Source organism: Otolemur garnettii, unplaced genomic scaffold (genome assembly GCF_000181295.1).
Source record: "Otolemur garnettii isolate 467f Iridium unplaced genomic scaffold, OtoGar3 scaffold00056, whole genome shotgun sequence".
In the NCBI taxonomy this organism is placed as follows: Eukaryota; Metazoa; Chordata; class Mammalia; order Primates; family Galagidae; genus Otolemur; species Otolemur garnettii.
The window spans coordinates 8,483,406-8,503,879 of record NW_003852451.1 but is presented as its reverse complement, the minus strand read 5'-3'; the positions used below and the strand labels follow the sequence as shown (position 1 = coordinate 8,503,879).

Sequence of the window (20,474 nt, the reverse complement as noted above, 5' to 3'; positions counted from 1 at the left end):
CTGCTTGATTGTTTACGTGTACAGGTACCATAGTAAGCACTTTACATACCTCTCTTTGTGGAATCCTCATGGTATCCGTGAGGAACTTTCTTATCTTACAAATGAGGAAACTGAGGTAGGAAGAAGTCCAATGCATTTCTCAGGGTCACAGCTAGTAAGTCTCAGAGCTGAGACTGAAGCCTGGGGGTCTGGCTGTGGAGCCCATGCTCCTGACCACTGCCCTCTGCCCTCTGAGCATCAGCTGGCAGTGAGGGGCCTCGGCAAGAGCTTTCCTGTAACAACTCTTGTAATTACTACAGCAGTGCTAGGTGGAGGGTTCCTCACTTCCTCGAAGTTTACAGTTTAGGAACTGGAGGTCTTGAGAGGTCGAGTAACTTGTCCCTCATCACCCTGCTGGTTGGTGAAGGAGAGGCCCAAGCAGTCACCCCCAAAGCCCAAGTCCTTAGCTGCCAGTCCGCGCTGTCTGGAGTGTGGCTGGAGTACTGCTCCATAGGCTGGCCCAAGTTTGGTCTGCTTCCTTGTTCCCTGTGGCCTGGGCAGGGTATTTGATGACCTAACCAGCATGCTCCTGGTTGTGAGTCACTGGGCTCTTGGCCTGGAAAGGATGTGCATGAACTCTCGGCTCCTTGAAGAGTTGACCTTGTTCACTCAATTGTGTTTTGAAAGGGTTGGGCCTTGAATATTCACATAATGAACAATTTTTTGAAGCCTACTTAATTTTTAGTAGCTAAAGAAATTATTTGTAATATATTCAACTTAGCTGATTGAAATTTCAGATTCTGATCTGTCCTTCCCCTCTGAAATTTCCTCTGAAAAACTCATTATATGGTAGTAGGTTACTTGAAATTTTGGTGCGGGGCCTAAGAGTGAGTATGAGAGTGTAGTAGGCCTCCGTTCCCACCCTACTCCCCATGTGCTGGGTGTGGGTTTGTGGGTTAACATCCCACTTCTGCTTCCTGCTGCCTGGGACCTCAGTGGGTGCATCTCCCCTATCATGGCCTCTGTTTTCTCATGTGTAGAATGGGCTGATAGACTGTCCCACAGGGAAGCTCCTAGCCTGGTAGGTGTCAAGAAACGCCAGCTCCTGCCTGTCCTCCAACCAGTGGAAGGCTCAAGGAGAGGAGACGTCACATCTTCATAAGATGTTAGAGAGAAGATTGAGATCGTTTTTTTTCTTTTTAAAGTTTTTTTAGACAGAGTCTAACTTTGTTACCCATGATAGAGTGCTGTGACATCATAGCCCAAAGCAACCTTGAACTCTTGGGTTTAAGCAATTCTCTTGCCTCAGCCTCCCAAGTAGCTGGGACTACAGTCGCTTGCTACAACACCTAGCTTTTTTTTTTTTTTGCAGTTTTTGGCCAGGGCTGGGTTTGAACCTGGGCTGGTACCCTACTCCTTTGAATCACAGGTGCCAATTTTTTAGAGATGGGGTTTCATTCTTGCTCAGGCTGGTCTCGAACTCTTGAGCTCAGGTGATCCACCCACCTCCATCTCCCAGAGTGCTAGGATTACAGCCACCACACCTGGCCCTGAGATGGTTTTGAAAATGAAAAGTAGAGGCTGTGGCTCAAAGGAATAGGGTGCAGGCCCCATATGGTAGAGGTGGCGGGGTCAAACCCAGCCCTGGCCAAAAACTGCAAAAAAAAAAAAAAAAGAAAGAAAAGTAGAGAAAGGAGATGAAGAGTAACTCTTACTTCTGGTGACCAGACGACTGAGTTCTTACTGCATGTCTGGCTGTTCTAAGCACCTTCCTTTTTCACTTTTCCCCCTGGCAACCCTGTAAGTCAACTGCACCCACGTCTTGCTGAGGAAACTGAGGCCCTGGAAAGCTATTTAGCTTATCCACAGTCGTATGGCCGGGAAGTAGGGAGCAGGCCAGCAGGCTTCAGGCTGGTACTTTGGACCAAAGGAGGAGAAATTATTTTTGTACAGATTTTAAAAAACCTTAAATGTGAGAACAGGCTGGGAATTTAAAGTTCTTTTCTACTCCTCAGATCCTAAGTCTTAACTTCGAAGAAAGCAGGAAGTCTAGGTATAAGTTGCATAAGTAGCAAAATCTGTAACTCTTAAATACTTTGATGCTTCCCTGCCTGCTGTCTTAGGGACTTGGTGAGATGAGATAAACTTTGTCTTTCTGACACGCTTGGCGTCCTGGGTGAGGTTTTCTCCTGCCCTGCTGGGTACACTGGTGTCGCTGGCTTCTGTAAAAAGCACACACTGTTTGTACCTGGTTTTTCTTCCTTTACCTGTATTGTTTAAAGACAGTGCCTTGAGGTGTTGGTCCCTGTTCTCTGCTAACCCAGGTCTGTCCATTTTGTGGTCATTCTGCTCATCAGGCCTGCTGAGAGCTGGGCTCTCCGCCTGCCCTTCCCAGTGCTCTGGTAGTGACTTTGTAGGAGGCCAGACCGGGTTGAGAAGCACTGAGTGTGGGCAGAGCAGCTGGTGGCTGTGGTTCCAAAGCACTCAGCAGGCCTCATGGGGACATGGGCTTCCTGGGTGGCTGAGCAGGTAGAAGGGGGCATGCTGACCTAGCATGTGCTGTCTCAGGGACCTGGTCACAGGGAGAAGGCTGCCTGGTCAGAGGCAGCTTAGAGCTGCTTTGGCCTGTTTGCAGGGTCACAAACAGCATTGAAAGGCAACACTGGCAGAAAAAAGTTACATTTTGCAATTCAGTAGTCAGTGATTTACCTACCGAGGAAAGTAGTGCTAGTAGAATGTGAAGGAAAATAGGTAACACTAGGGAGGAGTGGAAACGAATCAAGTGTTACTGGGTGCCTGCCATTTCTAGGGCTTAGAGCTGACACAGGGCGACCAGGGCTAGGGGCCCCAGGTTGGGAGGAGCTGTGGATGTGGGTGAACCACTGAGCACCCACCATAAAATCCTGAACCAAGTTCGCATACCGTCTCTCTCTTACCTTGTCTCTGGAAGTGGTTGGGGACAGTCTAAAGCAGGATGGCTGCCTGGAGTGTGGGAGGCAGGGATCCATGGCAGGTGGCTGGTCTCACATTCTGAAAAGGACAATTCCAGATGCCTTGAGATGGGAGGTTTCCCATGCTGTGTGACTTTGTATATTGAGTTTCATTTTAAATTTTGTTTTTTTGAGTTTGTGTATCCATGGGAAGCTTCTGGTTTTAGTAGATGAGTTCTTAAAAAGTGGCTTGAGGGCAGCGCCTGTGGCTCAGTGGGTAGTGTGCTGGCCCCATATACTGAGGGTGGCGGGTTTGAACCCAGCCCCGGCCAAACTGCAACAAAAAAAATAGCCAGGTGTTCTGGCAGGCACTTGTAGTCCCAGCTACTCAGGAGACTGAGGCAAAAGAATCACCTAAGCCCAGGAATTGGTGGTTGCTGTGAGCTGTGACACCACTCTACGCAGGGCGATAAAGTGAGACTCTGTCTCTTAAAAAAAAAAAAAAAAAAGGCTTGAACAACAGGGGACTGATCTTGTCTCTCCAGAAGTTGAGGTGGGGCATGGCCAGGGTTAATCTGGCTCTGGGTCACTGAGACAGACATGGGCCTATCTTTCCATTCTCCATCTGGGGCTATTCACCTGTATGGCAGAAGGCTGATTTGCCATGTCCAGAAGTGCGGCAGGTCAGGAGGAAGATCGGGGCTTTGGTCTGAGACGTCCTGGAGGTGTGGTGTGGGCAGTTTGCTGGGGTCCGGACTTGAGGGGAGTGGCTGGGCTAAGATATAAAGGACTTGTTCTCACCTACTGTGCCCCTCAAGCCTGAGAGAGGATGAGATCGCCAGGGGAGTGAGAGTGGAGGGAAGGGAGGCAGAGCAGGCCGTGGGCCTATCCCGGGTAGACAACGGAGTATTTGGCTGGGGAGAGCCCTGCTGGACAGTTTTTAACTATTTTTTCTTGCAAATTGGATGTCACCACAGACTCCACCTTACTTGGAAGCAGTCCCTTGGGAATGGTTATAAATATTCATAAAGATGGGAAGGCAGGGCTTACAACAATTTGGATCATGGCTTCAATTTTAGGAGTAGGTGTTCTATTAAAGGCATTTCTTTCTAGTTTCTCTAGGAAATATGTCTGAATGTTTGAAAGCACCCACAAAAGTGAAATTAATTTAGAGGGGGCCCAGGGAGTCCAAGGGACTCTCGGGGAACAGTCTGTTTCATTGCATTTGAAAGATCTTCTAAGGGCCTGGTGCTTCCAACGAGGCTAGAATTTTCTGGTATGGGTATTAGATGCCTGGTGTGAAAAGACGCACGAGCCTGGAGAGGACAACTGACATACGGTCTCTTCAAGAAAAAGAGCGACACCGTTGAGAGCGGCAGTTTTGTGGGAAGTCTTCCGGCCCTGGGTAGCTAGACAGATTTCCTCAGCTGGTGTGCTTGACTTGTCCTGGGCAGGGAAATGGGGAGCCCCTTCCCTGCTCTCTAGCATCGTGCCACCAACTTGAGGGAACTACATGAATGCTTTGGAAATAGCCAGTGCAAGTTGAGTTCAGCAGATGCTTTTTGAGGGCCTACCACGTGCCAAGCCTGGTGCCCACATAGACTGCTTAGTGCTTAGCTATCATGCACTGCTGTGTGGTGTGGACTACATCAGTGGTGGTTTAACACTGTGGATTCCGTGAGAGAACCGAGAGTACTTCAGGAGAAGGTGGGACACACAGGTGAGCCCTGAACCCTGGGTAGGATTTGGGTCACTTGCAGGGGAGAAGAGAGCATTTCAGATCAGCAGAAGGAGGTGTGGGTAGGCTAGCCTGGGGTCTGGCTCCACTGTGTTGGGAAACAGGGTAGGGTAGAATTGAATTTATGGAGTCTGCTGCTTGGATTTGAATGTTGCCACTTAATGGCTTTGTGGTCCAGGGCAAGTTACCTGACCCTCCTGGGTCTGTGCTTTCTCATCTGTGAATGGGGGTATAATGGCACCTACCCCAGAGGGTATTGTGATGACTGCAGGGCACTTGTAGGGTGGAGGAAGGTTGGATGGGAAGGACCTGAGAGACCCTGATAGTGGCTGTGGAGAGCCACTGTCGGCTTTCTGGGCAAGGTAGGCTGTTGAAAGTGCTGTAATAACCACAGAGGAAGGTGAGCCTAGAGGTGACAGCAGTGATTCTGGTGAGATTCTCGGGGGCCTGGATAGCAGGTGTGGTGTGCTGGGGTAGAGAGGAGCCGGGCGGCAAGGACTCACCTTTTCCTGGCTGCTGACTGTGTGGGGTAAACACGAGGCACCCCGGGAGGTGCCGGGTTGCACGAAGTGGGGAGTGGAAGCCGGTATTCATTATATTACTTTGTTCTTTAATGAGTTCAATTTTAAACATTTTGACCATGAAGTGCTGTAGGACTTCCTCAGGGTGGGCAGGGCACTGAGGATGGTTCCTGAAGTCAGGGAGAGCCATGGCAGAAGCAGCAGGAGGTCAGCTAAGTCCACAGACTCAGCTCTGGACCATCTGGAAGCTGGGGCTGGAGGGTGTAGTAAGGACAGGTGGAGGTGAGGGCAGGGCAAGCCTTGGGGTTCCGGGCCTCTCCCTGGGAGACCGAGCATATTCTCACTGTAGTGCCTCTGAGCATTTACAGAGATCTCCTCCTTTGATGGTCCTGTCAGAGGGCAGCGGTGCCCCTGGTAGCTGAGATTTGCCGTTGGTTGTCTGAATTGTTAGAGATAGGTGAGCCTCTCAGCAGAATGTGCAACCAGTGCAGGACAGGAGGTGGCTGGGCCACACCTGCAGTTGCAGTCCCTTCTCTTTTCTTTCCATGGCTTGCTTGAAGTTTAGTTGTTTTGGCTGTGAGTGTCAGTTTAAGATCTACGAATGATTTGAAATACAACAATGTTCTGAGGCTTCAGAAGTCTCTAGATTTTTGGTTCGGAGCTTTACAATGGAAGTTGAGAACAGCAAGAGCCCTGGAGCAGGTGGTGGGAATGAAGGCCAGTTGCCCACCATGTCTTCAACAAGCCTGGGGCCGGGTGGGCAGTTACGCCTTTGTTACATTTGCTGAAGCAGAAGGGTTCTTTTGCTTTCTCTGTGTCTTTTTTTCATTGAGGTGAGTGACTTGATTGCTAAACCAGGAACATGTCTAGGAAGTAAGACTTCCATGGATGTCTTCAGGAGGGGAAACGATGGGTTTTATTGAGCTTCTGAGTCTAGGTCCGTGGTTCCCTGGACACATCCAGTCCTGTGCTCTTGTGACCTTTCCTAATGTCTTTCTTCAGCATTCCTTCTCATCTGCTAAATAACTGTGCTTGTAGGGGGCCAGTAATGAGTTTTAAAAATCAGAGTTTAAAATACACACATTCTGTTTGTCTCTCCTTCCATGTAATTTCCTCCACACTTTCAGCCTCTGCTGTGAAGAGCTTGTGTTGCTCCATCTTGGAGCCGTGCCTCCTCCCAGGGGCTTGAGAATATTTCACTTTAAAGAAGAGGGGCAAAGCGAGCCGGAGAGTTTCTGTGCACTCTTTCCCTGCCTGCTGTGGTGTCTCACGTGTCCTGGTGCTGGTGGAACCGGGAACTGAACTGCCGACCGGGCCCCACCCCCACCCCGTGCCAAGTCCACTCAGCTTGGTGTGGTTTTCTTCACTGTGAAAATGCCCTGTGTGGCTGCCAAGAATCTTAAGTCTCTCAGGGTGTTAAAACAAAAACATATTACACGTACTATGCTAAGAAGCTATACGACAGACCTGGTGTCTGGATTCAGGGAAGGGACAGAGGAGACACTTGTTCCTGCACCAGCTTTCTGATTGCACAGGGTGTTCCTAGGGGTATTAGTGGGGGTTGGATCCCAACAGCGGTAATGTCACCTGGAGCCTCCTGGGGAGCACAGATGCCATCAAAGGGCACTTGGCATCGTGGGCACATGCAGTCTCCAGTTTCCCCATCTGTAAATCAAAGGAGGGGTTGGGATTTTTCCCTGAGGTCATTTCTAGCTTTAGCATTTTCAGGCTCCCAGGCCTCTCATGGTCCATCAGGCCCCAGATTGGAGTTGGGGTCAGGCCACTTACTCCACTAGCTCTCCCTTCTTGGCCTGGCAGGATGGTTTGTGGTTAAGCATGTGGACCAAGTCCCAAGGGTACCTTGAGAGCCTCGTTCTATTTTTTTGTCTGAGACAGAATCTTAAGCTATCACCCTGGGTAGAGTGCCGTGGCATCACAGCTCACAGCAACCTCAAACTCTTGGGCTTAAGTGATTCCTTTGCCTCAGCCTCCCAAGTAGCTGGGACTACAGGTGCCCACCACAACGCCTGGCTATTTTTTTGTTGTTGTTGTTTTGTTTTTTTTGAGACAGGAGCCTCAAGCTGTCCCCCTGGGTAGAATGCCGTGGCATCACAGCTTACAGCAACCTCCAACTCCTGGGCTCAAGCGAATCTCCTGCCTCTGTCTCCCAAGTAGCTGGGACTACAGGCGCCTGCCACAATGCCCGGCTATTTTTTGATTGCAGCCGTCATTGTTGTTTGGCGGGCCGGGCTGGATTCAAACCCACCACCTTGGGTGTACGTGGCTGGCGCCTTAGCCACCTGAGCCACAGGTGCTGAGCCCACCTGGCTATTTTTTTGTTGTCGTTGCCATTGTTACTGTTGTTTTAGCTGGCCTGGGTGGGTTTGAATCCACCAGCCTCAGTGTATGTGGCCCACTCCCTACCCACTGAGCTTTGGGTACTGCCCAAGAGCCTCATTCTTTATCTCTTCACTGGTTTTCAGTCCAGGTGGCTTCACAGCCCTGCTGGAGAGAGCAGGCTCCATGCCAACAGAGCCACGTCTGAGCAGTGGTGACTCACAGGCCTCACCTTTGCCCTGATGCTGCTATCTAGCCAAGCAGCCAACTTTCTGCTGGTGACTTAGATGTACAAAAGAGTGCGTGTGTGCTCACATCCGTGTGAGCTTTGAACCACAAAGTAACATAACCTTTACTCAGGTCCGGGGCAGAGTCTGTTGCCACCTGTCTAGGTGTGAGAAATGGTCAGACTCCCTCCTGCTTGTCTCAGCCTCCAAGGATATGTAAGGACTACAGAGAACATGGAAAGCAAAGCAAAACCCGGAGACATCTCGTCCCTTTGGGTTGGTGGGTCTCCTCTTCTGGGTATAGGGTAAGGGTCAGCCAACTGCCAGGCCAGAGGCTCACCACCTCCCTTGTAAAGTCTGGGACACAGCCACCCTCACATATCATGTGACACTTTGCTGCTAAGAAGGCAGAGCTGTGTCTGGTGACAGACCCTGAAGCCTGCAAAGCCACAAGCATTTATTGTCTGATCCTTTACTGATTTATCTTTTGTTTGTGGCCCCTGGAACAGGAAGTTCTCAAAGAAACGATTCCTACCCAGACTGGGAGGGGCCTTGATGGGGCTTGGGGAGTTTCCTTGATAGGGTTGGGGCTTTCTGTGTTGGTGGAAATCTCAGGAAACTGGGCGTCTGAGGAGGCTTCTCCTGGGACGGCTTGAAGTTGTGTGGATGCTGGGTGGAAACTGGGCTGTGGGCTAGTGAGGGGCCCTGGGGCAAAGGGCGGCACTGTCAGGCTCGGAGTCTCCAGTCTGGGCCTAGTTGTGGAGCTCATGTTAAGCTGGGGCTTGTGTGCGAGTAGTTGGTGGTCCTCAGTGGTCCCACTGAAGGTGGATGTGTATGGAGGGGGCCGGCCACCACCTCTGTGCTATGGTGAAGCATGAGCACAGCACCGCGGGGCGTGGGGGTGGGGGTGGGGGGCTGGGTCTGGCCTGCCATGCAGACCAGCGTGCTGGGACCCTGTCCACGGAGCAGCAGGAATGATCTGTTCCCTGACGTGCTCACTGAGGCCGTTAGGGCTCTTTGGTCAGGGCGGTCACCTGATTTCAGAGCAGGTCAACTTCTGAAGTGAGGGGTGGGGTGGGGAGATGGGAGTCTGAGTGGCCAGCGTGGCATTGCTGGCTTGGGGACCCTGGGCCGTGCCCCTGCCTCTGCTCACCAGCTGGCTTCTGCCCCAGGCTGGCGCCCATGCGACTCTACACACTCTCCAAGCGCCACTTCGTCCTCGTGTTTGTCGTCTTCTTCATCTGTTTTGGGCTCACCGTGTTCGTCGGGATCAGAGGTAAGGGCCAGTTTTTCTTGTTGTTGTTTGAGACAGAGCCTCACTCTGTCACCCTTGGTAGAGTGCTGTGGCATCACAACTCATAGTAACCTCTAATTCTTGGGCTTGAGTGATTCTCTTGCCTCATCCTCCCAAGTAGCTGGGACTACAGGTGCCCACCACAACACCTGGCTATTTTTTGTTGTTGTAGTTGTCATTGTTTAGTTGGCCCAGGCCTGTTTAAACTTGCCAGCCTCAGTGCATGTGGCTGGCACCATAACCAACCACTCTGCTACGGGTGCCCAGTTTTTAATCGTTTAATCACCTTGCTGTTTACAGCTGCCTTGGTGTGTGGCTCTTCATCCCCCCAGCTGGACCTGCTGCTCATGCCAGCCAAGGGGTCCAGTGTGTGTGGGGGTGCTTCCCCTCCCTGAACCCTTGCAAGGAAAGGGATCCCAGCCTTTCCCTCTGTTTCTTCTGAGGGAAGTGCAGTGAGTGGGCCCCGAGTACCCAGGCCACACTCTGTGTGGCACCCAGAGCCCCATCTCAGCATGGTAGCAGGGGGCGCCTTGACCCTGCATCTTTTATTGGCCAAGCAAACATGTCTAACAAGTCACTGCACCAGGGCCCCCTTGTACCATCTCACCCCCTAAACCTCTGCCTAATGGGGGAGAAAGGCCATGTGAAAGTTGTGGGTGGGTACGGGGAGGGACAAAAGCTAAGGGACTTGTTACCACTAGATCTGTCCTATAAGAACTGCTAAAATGAAAGGACACTAGACAGTAACTCGAAGCCGTATGATCTGAGTCAAGGTGAAGTACACGGGCAATCACTTGTCTTATTTAATTTATTTATTTTTTTGAGACAGAGTCTCACTGTGTCACCCTTGGTAGAGTGCCATGGCATTACAGCTCATAGCAACCTCAAACTCTTGGGCTTAAGTGATTCCTTTGCCTCAGCCTCCCAAGTAGCTGGGACTACAGGTGCCCACCACAACGCGCGGCTATTTTTTGTTGTTGTTGTTGCAGTTGTCGTTGTTTAGCAGGCCTGGGCTAGGTTTGAACCCGCCAGCCCTGGTGTATGTGGCCTGTGCCCTAACCACTGAGCTACAGGCACAGAGCCACACTTGTCCTATTTTAATGGTATGTAACTCCACTTTTTGTTTTCTGTGTGATTTAAGAGACTAATATATAAAGATACAACTTTGTTCCAGTTGTGACATTAACAGTTGAAGGGGGGAGATGAATTTATTAATAGAGCAGAGTTTTGAATATTATTGACATTAGGCTAGTTTAAATTCAATTAGAATGTTAAAATTTTAGGATGTTAGAAAAAGTATAAAAAGGCTACGAGGCATATAGAAAACAAATACAGGGAAAACAAAGCGAGAGCCAGGTGCGGTGGCTCATATCTATAATCCCAGCACTATGTGAGCCGAGGTGGGTGATCGCTTCAGCTCGAGAGTTCAAGAGCAAGGCCCTGCCTCTACTAAAAATAGAAAAACTAGCCAGGCATTATGGCAGGTGCCTGTAGTCCCAGCTACTCAGGAGGCTGAGGCAAAAAAAAGACTGCTTTAGCCTAGGAGCTTGAGGTTGCTGTGAGCTGTGATGATGCCAGAGCACTCTACTCAGGGTGACAAAGTGAGACTCTGTCTCACAAAAAAACCCAAAACAAAATGACAGAAGCCCTTCCCAATCTGTAATTAACTTTAAATGTAAATAGATTAAATTCTCCAGTTGAAAAACAGACTGGGAGAATAGATTTTTAAAAAGACAACCTATGATGCTATGCTGTCTGCAAGAGACTCTAACATCCAAAGACACAGATAGATTGAAGTGAAAGAATGGAAGAGGATATTCCATGCACTTAGCATTATAGAGCAGTTTCACTAGTTTGCATATCTGTGCTTTCAGGAAAAGCTGTATGCTTTTATTCTTATATTGGCATATATTATGCTTCTTTGTACTCCTATTTAATAAATGTTTTTGGAAGACTTGATTAATTGGATGAATAGGTGCGTGTCTTAGTTTTTTAGTAGAAGTCTTTATATGTTACAAACACATAGACACTGTCTGTGTAGTTGATATTTCTTTGGGCCCTGTAGAGAACGCTCTCACTGAGGGGACAGAGAGGCTTCCCGTGGAAATCCTGTAGGTTGTGTGTTTGTGTTACGGGGTGACCTGCGTTGGGAAGTCACGATGCACAGCAGAGTGGATAGTCTGTGTGTATTTTTGTTTTACTTATATACATAAAGTCCCTAAAGTAGGACCAGGTAAATAAGACCACCTCCCTGGAATATATGGGTCTTTCTTGGCATTTGAAAAAAAGATTGACAAATTGTCAATGTAGTTATAACCTGTTTTTTTTCTTCTTTTCTCTGTTATACTTTAGGACCCAAAGTGATCCAGACTTCTGCAGCTAATTTTTCACTAAATAACAGCAAAAAGGTAAGACTGGGTCCAGTGGCAGCTGGGGGCATTGTGACCTTCCAGGTCACTGAGACCTGGGCCTGCGTAGAGGGTCTTTAACATGGACTGCCCTTACCCTGCAGTGTGCTTCTCAGGGAACCACGCTGCTCTTTCCCCTGTCAGCTGCGGCCCCTGACAGTGGCCCTTTGTTTGCTAAAGTACCTTTTCTGCTTTAGAAGACCTCAGTACTTACTGGGGGGGGGGTGGTGGCACCTCAGGGGGCAGCAGTTCATTTCCAAGTGGTGTTTAACTCATACCAGTTCCTTGCATCTTATAAATCCCATTAGATTATAGCTATTAACAATGATCACTTAGGTATCTCTTTGTTAATATTATCTATTTGCCCAAGTTAAGACAAGGTCAGGTTTCTAGCAGTAATTATTTAGTATTTCTTGCATGAATTCAGTTTAAATGAAAGCTCCTTCTTTTTTTATTTTTTAAATGTCCCTGACTCTTTATTGTATTTAAAGAAAAACAGAGGTCATTTCAGTTGGAGAATTTTGGTTTTCTGGGATAAATACTAACTTGTACAAGCTCAAACAACTAAACTGTTTTATCTTTCTGTGTCTGACACATAACATCTTTATAAGCTGAGCAGAATTGTTCTGCACCCTCGTGGCACCAGAGCATGTGTAGTTTACATCTGATTCTGTGACCCCCAAAGTCCTCCTCCTCTCTCTTCTCTCACTTCCCTTACAGTTTTTCGAAAAGGCAAAAGAAAAATATCCTAAAACTTAGGTAATTTTTTTTTTTTTTTTTTTGCTGAGGCTGGGTTTGAACCTGCCACCTCCGGCATATGGGGCCAGCGCCCTACTCCTTGAGCCACAGGTGCTGCCCGGTAAATCTTTTAACTCTTCTTTGGTTTGGAAGGGTCCTCTATTTAACCTGTCTTCACATTTTCTTTACATTCCTTTATTTTTTATAACTCTTAGGCTGATGGTCTGATTTGAAGAAGTGCCATCATGGGGTTAGTCTTTTAAAATTTCTGTCTCTCAGGATGTGAGACTCTTTTTAATACTGAAAATAACAGACTTGCTTCCAAGAGACCATTCTCACTTCAGAAAGACAGTAAATTATCCTTTGATGGATTTTATTGCATTGATGGCTTTTAGGCCAATCTTTGCCCTTAGGGAGTTTCCCTGAGACCCTGTTAGAAGTATCACCTCACACCTATAATTCTAACACTTTGGGAGGCTGAGGTGGGAGTTTTGCTTGAAGCTGGGAATTTGAGGTCAGCCTGGGAAATATAGTGAAACCCTGTCTCTACAGGAAAATTTAAAAATTAGCTGGTTGTGGTGGCATGAACCTGGAGTCTAGCTGCTTGGGAGGCTGAGCCAGGAGGATCACTTGAGCCCAGGAATTTGATTTTACAGAGAGCTGTGATCATGCTATTGCACACCAGACTGGTTGCAGAACCCATATTTTAAAAAAAAAATACCCTATATACAACATTCATGTGCAAGGATGACACATTCAAATATTGCTTCTCTTCAGAACCGTGACGGACTCCTTAAACAACTCTCTCTGTACCCTACAACTGTTACACGCCAGTCTCATCAAATAGCAACATGCCTGGCACACTGATACTGAACGATCAGTGAGACACATTATCTTGTAAATATGAAAGTCTCTCTTTGGTGCCCTTATTGTCCCGTTGTGTGTCTCATCTCTGCACTTTCCTTATTGTTTCTTCAAGTGCCTTTTCCTTGGTATTTGAGTGAGTTGAGTGCCCCAACCTTGTTTTGCTAAATGTAAATTTCGTATGTTAAGATATAGTGTTTGGTAGATTCACTTAAAAGGTCACATGGATTACTGAACTTCTTTTTTCCTTCAGCTAAAGCCAATTCAAATACTTTCAAATCCACTGTCTACATATAATCAGCAACTGTGGCTGACATGTGTGGTTGAGTTGGATCATCAATCAAAAGGTATGAACTTGACATTTTGGGATGATTTTTCTTTGAACAAAGTACCATGATTTAGAGGTTGAAAGGACTTTAAAATATTTGGACAAGTGATCACAGATCGATGTATAAAGACATACATGCATTATTATTTATAATAGCAACAAATTGGATGCCCCTTAAATGTCTTCCAGTGGGAGGGGAAGGTTTTGGTACAGCCTCTGTAATGTCAGCTTAGTGGGTGCTGTAGCCTCCAGCCTTGTGCAGTGGGGATCTGGGAGAGAATGGAGTTCTGGTGCCCTGCAGTGGGGGTGGTGGTGGTCGTAGTAGTAGTAGTGACAATTTTGTTGAAACTGAGGAGAGGGTGCTACTAGCATCTAACGGGTAGAGGCCAGGGATGCAGCTCCACATCCCACATTGCACAGGACAGACCCCACAGCCAGGAATTATCTGGCCCCACCTCAGATACCTGCCCTAAGGCATCTGTTGTTTATAATGAATTAGCTTCAGTTCATCTCAAGTGGCATAAATTTATGCCATCTAGGGGAGAATAGAGCTAGTTTTTATGTTCTCTGCTTCAGATGAGGTACCCTATTTGAGAAAGAATTTGAAAAGATAACCTCATGACCACAGTAAATAAAGTGAAAAACAATGCATAGTACAAAAAACTTAGCCCCTTTTGGTTATATTTTCAAAAGTAAAAATAGGGTGATGCCTGTGGCTCAGAGGAGTAAGTCACCGGCTTCATATGCCAGAGGTGGGGGGTTCAAACCCAGCCCCGGCCAAAAACTGCCAAAAAAAAAAAAAAAGTAAAAATAAATTTTGGATCACTATATATTCATTTTTCTAGGAAATGATCTGCAAAAGACAAAAGACACAGAAATATGAATTATAGTTATCTGTAGGGGGTGAGATTTATAAGTATTTCATGCCATCTTTATATTTTTAAATTCAGGTTTTTTAAATAACGAGAATATAATTGGAAAAATAAATTATGTTGTGAGAAAAATGAAGAAGCTATTTCTAATTTGATAAAAAGTTAAATTTAAAAATTTACATGGGAAATTAAAATATAGTTTCAGTTCCCATGAAAGATTTACCCTTTGGTGAAATGAAACTGATGGGTCTGAAATGTGGATTTTGACGTAGGCCCCTGAGTCCTGGGTTGAAGCAGAAGCTAAGGGAAAGCTTCGCCTTGCTGGGCAAATGTGAGATTTCCAAATATGCTGAGGCCGATGTGGCCTGAGAACATCATGGCCATGGCAGAGCCAGGCAAGTGCCTTTGCAGCTGTGAAAGGCCTGGCGTGGTCTCCGACGCTGAGGTTTTTCTTTTGTAGAAACTTCTATTCAGACAAGCTTTCCCATGACCGTTAAAGTCGATGGTGTAGCTCAAGATGGGACCACAAAGTACGTTCACAACAAAGTTCACAACCGGACGCGGACCCTCACATGTGCAGGGGTGGTGAGTGTGTTTGCTCCACGATCGGTCATCAGGCTGCACGCAGTCTTACAGACTTGCTTTTCTGAAGTAAAAGGTATAGCATAGTAAGAAGCTTTGAAAAATTGCTCTTAAGTAAAAAGATGGAGTCATACCAAAGATGCTGGGAAAAACTTAATTTTATACACTGATACTCCCATAAAAATTCTTGAAAACTTACACACACACATATGTACACATATACATGTGCACACAGATAGCCCCACATGCCCTGAGCATCTTTGACACCTTATTTTATTGTTTGTGTAACTTACTGCTGGGGTGCCCACAGATGAATGTGTACGGGCTGCCCAGCTCATGGGAAGGTCAGCCACTGTTCCACAGTCATTCTTGATCACTGGGTCTTGGGCTGTTCCTGGCTGTGTGAAGAATACCCTGATGTGTCTGTCGGGGACAGAGACCCACTCACAGAGGCCTCTTGGGGTCAGTGGCCTACTTTTCTGAGTATTTCTTTCGGGGTGAGGTGTGTGTGGGAATGAGCCCTCAGTCTGGATTTCACTGGTACCGTACTTTGTTCAGAATATAAAGAACCAGAACCAGATTCCTCCTCTAGCAAGGAGTCCGTCTGAGTGCGGAGCAGGCTGTGGCAGCATAGAGAACGTGGAGAACATCAGGAAAAGGGCAGTGCCTTTGGTTGTGGTTTAGAGACGTAATTTAAATGCCAGCTAGCAAGTAAGTTCTCTGCTAAGCAAGTGCCATGTATGCCCCTTATGTTGTCTCATTAAATCCTCCTGCAGGCCCATGAAGGAGAAACCAGTACTAGAGCCCCATTTTATGCAAGAAGAAACTGAGGCTTAGAGGGTCAAAATCATTGCCCAGAGTAACACAGAAAGTAAGTGGGGGGGCCAGGACTTAAGTCCATGAATTGCCCAGTTACCAGCAGCAGAAATATAAGCCTCATTTATCCTGGAAGAAAGAACTCAGGTTGGGAGGACCCCTGCGCTTTCTGTGGTCCCTGCTTGTTGAGGCCTAAAGGAAGAGGTTGCCGTGGGTCAGAAGCCCGGCAGGAGGGCACAGCATTGTTGGGACCGTGTGCAGAGCCCTCCCAGTGCCTGCTGCCCCTTCCTCAGCAGCCTTGACCACTGTGCCTATTCTGGGCGAAGTGGGTCTAGGGAAGGCACCAGATGTGACTGGCCTCTTATCCTGCCTGCCACCTCTCACCTGTGAGAGCAGGGGTAAGCTGGCTTCTGAAGTGTGTTTCCAGGTTTTGTCATCTGTAGGGCGGGGAGCAAGCCTTCCCCTCCCGTCTTAGCAGGGTAGCAAGTCTTGAGGTGACTGATGTGTGTGAGGGTGTATGGTGTTTTCCAGCACGAGGCGCCCACACGTTCCCCACTGTGCCTGTGGCAGGAGTGTCCAGCTCCATCAGCTCTGCTGGACAACTGGGTGGATGACAGATGCATCTTAGCAGCCACTGTCCTCCTGTGCCCAGAGGGCAGCAGATCCCACCTCCAGCCCCCCTTGCCGCTCTTCAGACTGAGGGCTGGGGCCAGCTGGTCTGTGCCTGCTGGTCTGTGCCTGCTGGTCCAAAACCTGGTGGACTCATCCTAGTTGGCTCGCACTGAGATGCTTCCCAGCACGCTGGACATTCAGTTTTAACTGGGACGAGCCGCTCACGCTGCCTGGTGCCGTAGGGCCAGGCTTCCGAGCAGCCGCTCGTCTAATAGACTCCTGCTTCTTGGCTGAGCTGGCCATGCCATGTTCTGTGACCTCAGTGCATTACCGTGTCTCCGGGCTCTCCTAGTCCTTACCCTCCTTGGGAATATCTTTCTTCTGATCTCTGTCCTCTCACATCTCCCCCTAAGTCTGCAAGGAGCATTGCCCTGGCTTAAAAAAACACAGGATTTCCGTATCTCAGATATTTACCACCCTCTTACATTACTTCTTTTTTCTGATGTAAAAATAAAAACAGTGCCTGCTTTAGGTCGCAGTCATGTACACCTTGCAGGTGAGAAGGCTGTGGCGCCATCAGGAGGTGGTTTTCAGAGGTGCATCGTAATCGGCAGCAGAACTGTCTTGACCTTGGGACACTCAAGTCCTAAGGTGCTTTCACCATAGTGTTTTTAAACATACCGGTATATGCTGCTTGAGATGCAACTCTTTTTGTTAAAATATCCTATGAAATTTGAGATAAATTCTTATAAGAAGTGTTTCTCTATCCAACAAAAATATATTAACTAGTGATAAGCCATCCATTCTTGATTGTACATGTCCTTAGCCACCCCTGTGTCTGGAGAGGAATGGTGAGGTTAGTTTCACTGAGAAGGCGGCCAGAGGGCAGGTGGGGAGTGCAGGTGTGGGAAGCTGATCAGGTGGAAAGGAAACCACAGCACTAAGGGGATGAGAGATAGCGGTGACCTCCCATGTGTTTCCATGGGAGAGTGGAGGTGGGGTGAAAGGCTAGAGGGCTGATCCTTCTGGCTGAGCACTATGGGAGGCACAAGTCCTGGCTGCCAGCTGGCTGGGATCTTGGAGATTTGAGGCAGTGACCTCTGTGCCACCTCAGCCCACTGCACACGCCTCCTCTCTGCCTTCTCTCCCATCCCTCAGGTCAGCTCCCCCACATTACCCAGCCTGCTCCCCACCAGTTGCCCTCTTGTACTTTTAAGGCTTCGTCTGTAAAACCCAGGTCTGTTTCCTTACCTGACTTCAGACACATGCAGCTTGGGGAGCCTTGGCCAACCACTGGACCAAGTCCTGTTCAGAGCTGTGGTCACAATTGTGTCAGAGAAGCCAGAGAGCTTCTCATGTACTGTGGGCAGTGGCTGTACTGTCATACAGTGCAAGGAAAGCATGTCCACTCTGAAGGTGGAGTGACATGTGCGGGGGCAGGGCTGGGGCAGAGCCACACGTGGGCCGCCCTGCAGCTCCATGTGGGGCCCTGAATAGAGCTTCCTCGCATGAAGCCCCTCCATCTCCAGGGTGCTAAACCAAGCAGAAGAGACCTGACACTTAATTCCAAAGGACAAAAGACAGCAGAGCACATCCCCCACAAGATCACACTTACTGCTGTCCACACAGCCTTTGCTGGGAAGGGAGAAAGGAAAGTATGTAATTTACTCTGGGTGTCGTTATGATGGCTGCAGATGTGGGCCAAGGAGGACACGCTAGGCAGAGGTGTCTGGTGATGTTTCTTAGCTTATGTCCTTCCCAACACTTGGCATATTTATGGAAATGTCAGGCTTGTGTTACACTGTTAACTTCTTTATGCAGGTGACATGTTATTTTTAATCATCCCAAATAAGAAGATTCTAATTGCTGTAAATCTTGTACTGTTTCCAAAAATACCCATTTGGTTCTTTCTTTTCAGGAACTGTTTTTGGCTGGTATCTGACTTTTTCTGGGCTTTTGGCTAGTTCCCTGGAGATGATGAGTCCTGCTCATCTGTTGTTGAAATATGTCACTTCATGGGTCAGTTGGTGAGAGAGTGAGTCTTGCTGCTTTAAAGATACAGATCTTCCTGTGTATTTGCAGAAATGTGCAGAAATTATTGTGGCTCACCTTGGCTACTTGAATTACACGAGGTACACAGTGACTGTGGGATTTGAACACCTGGAGCATTCCATCAAGGAAATGAACTTCACGGTAAGTGTATCAGCTGACTGCAGATGTCTCCAGGGCTCATTTCTTAGCTCTTGTTCTTTTGCTGAGTGATAGGAATACATCCCAGCGTCTAAATGTTCTTTCGTGTTCTCTCAAGTTTTGAGAACTCTTTAGGTGTTCTGAGATTGAGAAGAGTGAGGGTCTAGCATGTTCCAGTTGGGGACAGCTGAGGGCCGTCAGCACCCCCTCCCCTGAACACGAACTTCCTTCCGCAGCTGTCAGGAGAGGCCTTCAGACCTGCAGAGTCTCCTGGGAGGGGCCCCTGCTGTAATTCTTAGACAGTCATTTTTTTTGTTCAACTGAACTCTACGTCCTGTCCCCTTCACTCCTTCAGCGTCAATATAGCTCAGGGTGAGGGTTTTAGATTAGATGGATGAGCTGGGTTGGAATCCTGGCTCCATCATTTACTAGTTTGACTTTGTTGAACCTTAGTTTCCTATCTATAAATAGCTACCTGTGGAGTTGGGAATATTTAATGAAGATACTAAGTTACAAAGAAAACAGCTCTGCACATCTGTATAAATCTGTGTGGATGTATGCTTTCATTTCTCAAGGGTCAGTGTTAGAAGTGGAATGGCTGGGTCATGTGGTTCAGACGCCCACAGGCCATTTTCCCAAGTGGCTGTGTTCTTTTGAGTTATCACCAGTAGGGTGTGGGGTGTCGCTGATGTCCTAGTCAGAGCTTGTATGCTCAGTCTTCAACTCTGGCTCTTCTGGTAGGTGTGTGTCAGGATGGCATTGTGCTTTGAAAATGCTGGTGACTGTCTTCTGGCTTGCCTTCTGATGGGACATCTCTATTGTCCTCTTCTTTGTCTTCTATCATAACAGCCCTCCTCTCCCCCACCTCATTTTCCTCTAAGATTTTCCTTTTTTACTAATGTAAGCAATTTGATTATGGTAGTTTTGTGCCTTTTTTTGTGCTTGGGGTCCATTGAGCTTCTTGGATTTGTGAGCTTATAGTCTTGATCAAATTTGGAAAAGTTCTGGCCATTATTTTTTCAAATACTTTCAAATACTTGTTCTGTCTTCCTGCTCCACCCCACCCCCCAACTTCAGGGACTCCACATATGTGTCTGTCAGGCCACTTGTCCCAGCTCACTGGGGCTCTGTGTGTTTCTTAACCATGTCTTGGCAGTCACCTGTCTGCCGTGTCCTATCTGCTGCTCGCCTTCCGGGTCTCTGTTGAATGTACAAGTCTTTCTTTCTTTTTTTTCTTTCTTTCTTTTTCGAGACAGAATCTCACCTTTGGTAGAGTGCTGTGGTGTCATAGCTCACAGCACCCTTAAACTCTTGGGCTTAAGCAATTCTCTTGCTTCAGCCTCCCAAGTAAGCTGGGCCTACAGGTGCTCACCACAATGCCCGGCTATTTTTTGGTTGCAGTTGTCATTGTTTAGCAGGCCCGGGCCAGGTTCGAACCTGCCACCTTCGGTGTATGTGGCTGGTGCCCTACTTACTGAGCTATAGGCGCCGAGCCAACATACAAGTCTTTCATGTGTTCTCAGTGTCCTTGTCTGCTAATTCTGTCCTCTTTCATTTTGGGCCAGTTTTGATTGGTTAGCTTTTTTCCTCATTACGTTTTCTTTTCTTCGTATTTGTTACACTGCTGGCATTGTGAATGTTCTTGCCCTCTCTGTCTAGATGCTATGAAGTGACTCAGACATGGTGTGTGGGTTCCAGGCCTTGCTTTCTGACGCTGCTGGGTGGGGGTGCGTCTAAGGCTGATGTTTCCCACCCCTGACGCAGGAGCATTTGGCGCTATCTGCTGCATTTGATTGTGAGGTTTTTTTTTCTCTTGTGGAAATAGACCCCATTCCCATTCCTGGCCCCGTGGGTGATGGGCACAGGCCCTGGGTAGTTACTCCCCCTGTGTGCTAGGCGGAATTCAGTGAGATGTAAGGTGGCTGCCCTGGTGGGCGGCAGGGCTCTCTCTGCACAGCTCTGTCTTGTATATGGCTCAAGGCCTCCTGCGTCTCCCTGGATGCTTGGCTTCCATCATGGATAATTATTGCTCGGTTGC

At 48.0% G+C, this 20,474-nt stretch overlaps 1 protein-coding gene across 1 annotated transcript in view; it reads left to right on the top strand.

Moving 5' to 3' along the window:
- TMEM181 (transmembrane protein 181) overlaps positions 1 to 20,474 on the top strand; it is a 71,014-nt gene that overhangs the window by 36,599 nt on the left and 13,941 nt on the right. Inside the window, 5 exon segments of the mRNA XM_023514642.1 lie at positions 8,905 to 9,008; positions 11,379 to 11,434; positions 13,290 to 13,383; positions 14,697 to 14,821; positions 18,329 to 18,439. Of these exon segments, the coding sequence (XP_023370410.1) occupies positions 8,905 to 9,008; positions 11,379 to 11,434; positions 13,290 to 13,383; positions 14,697 to 14,821; positions 18,329 to 18,439 (490 nt within the window).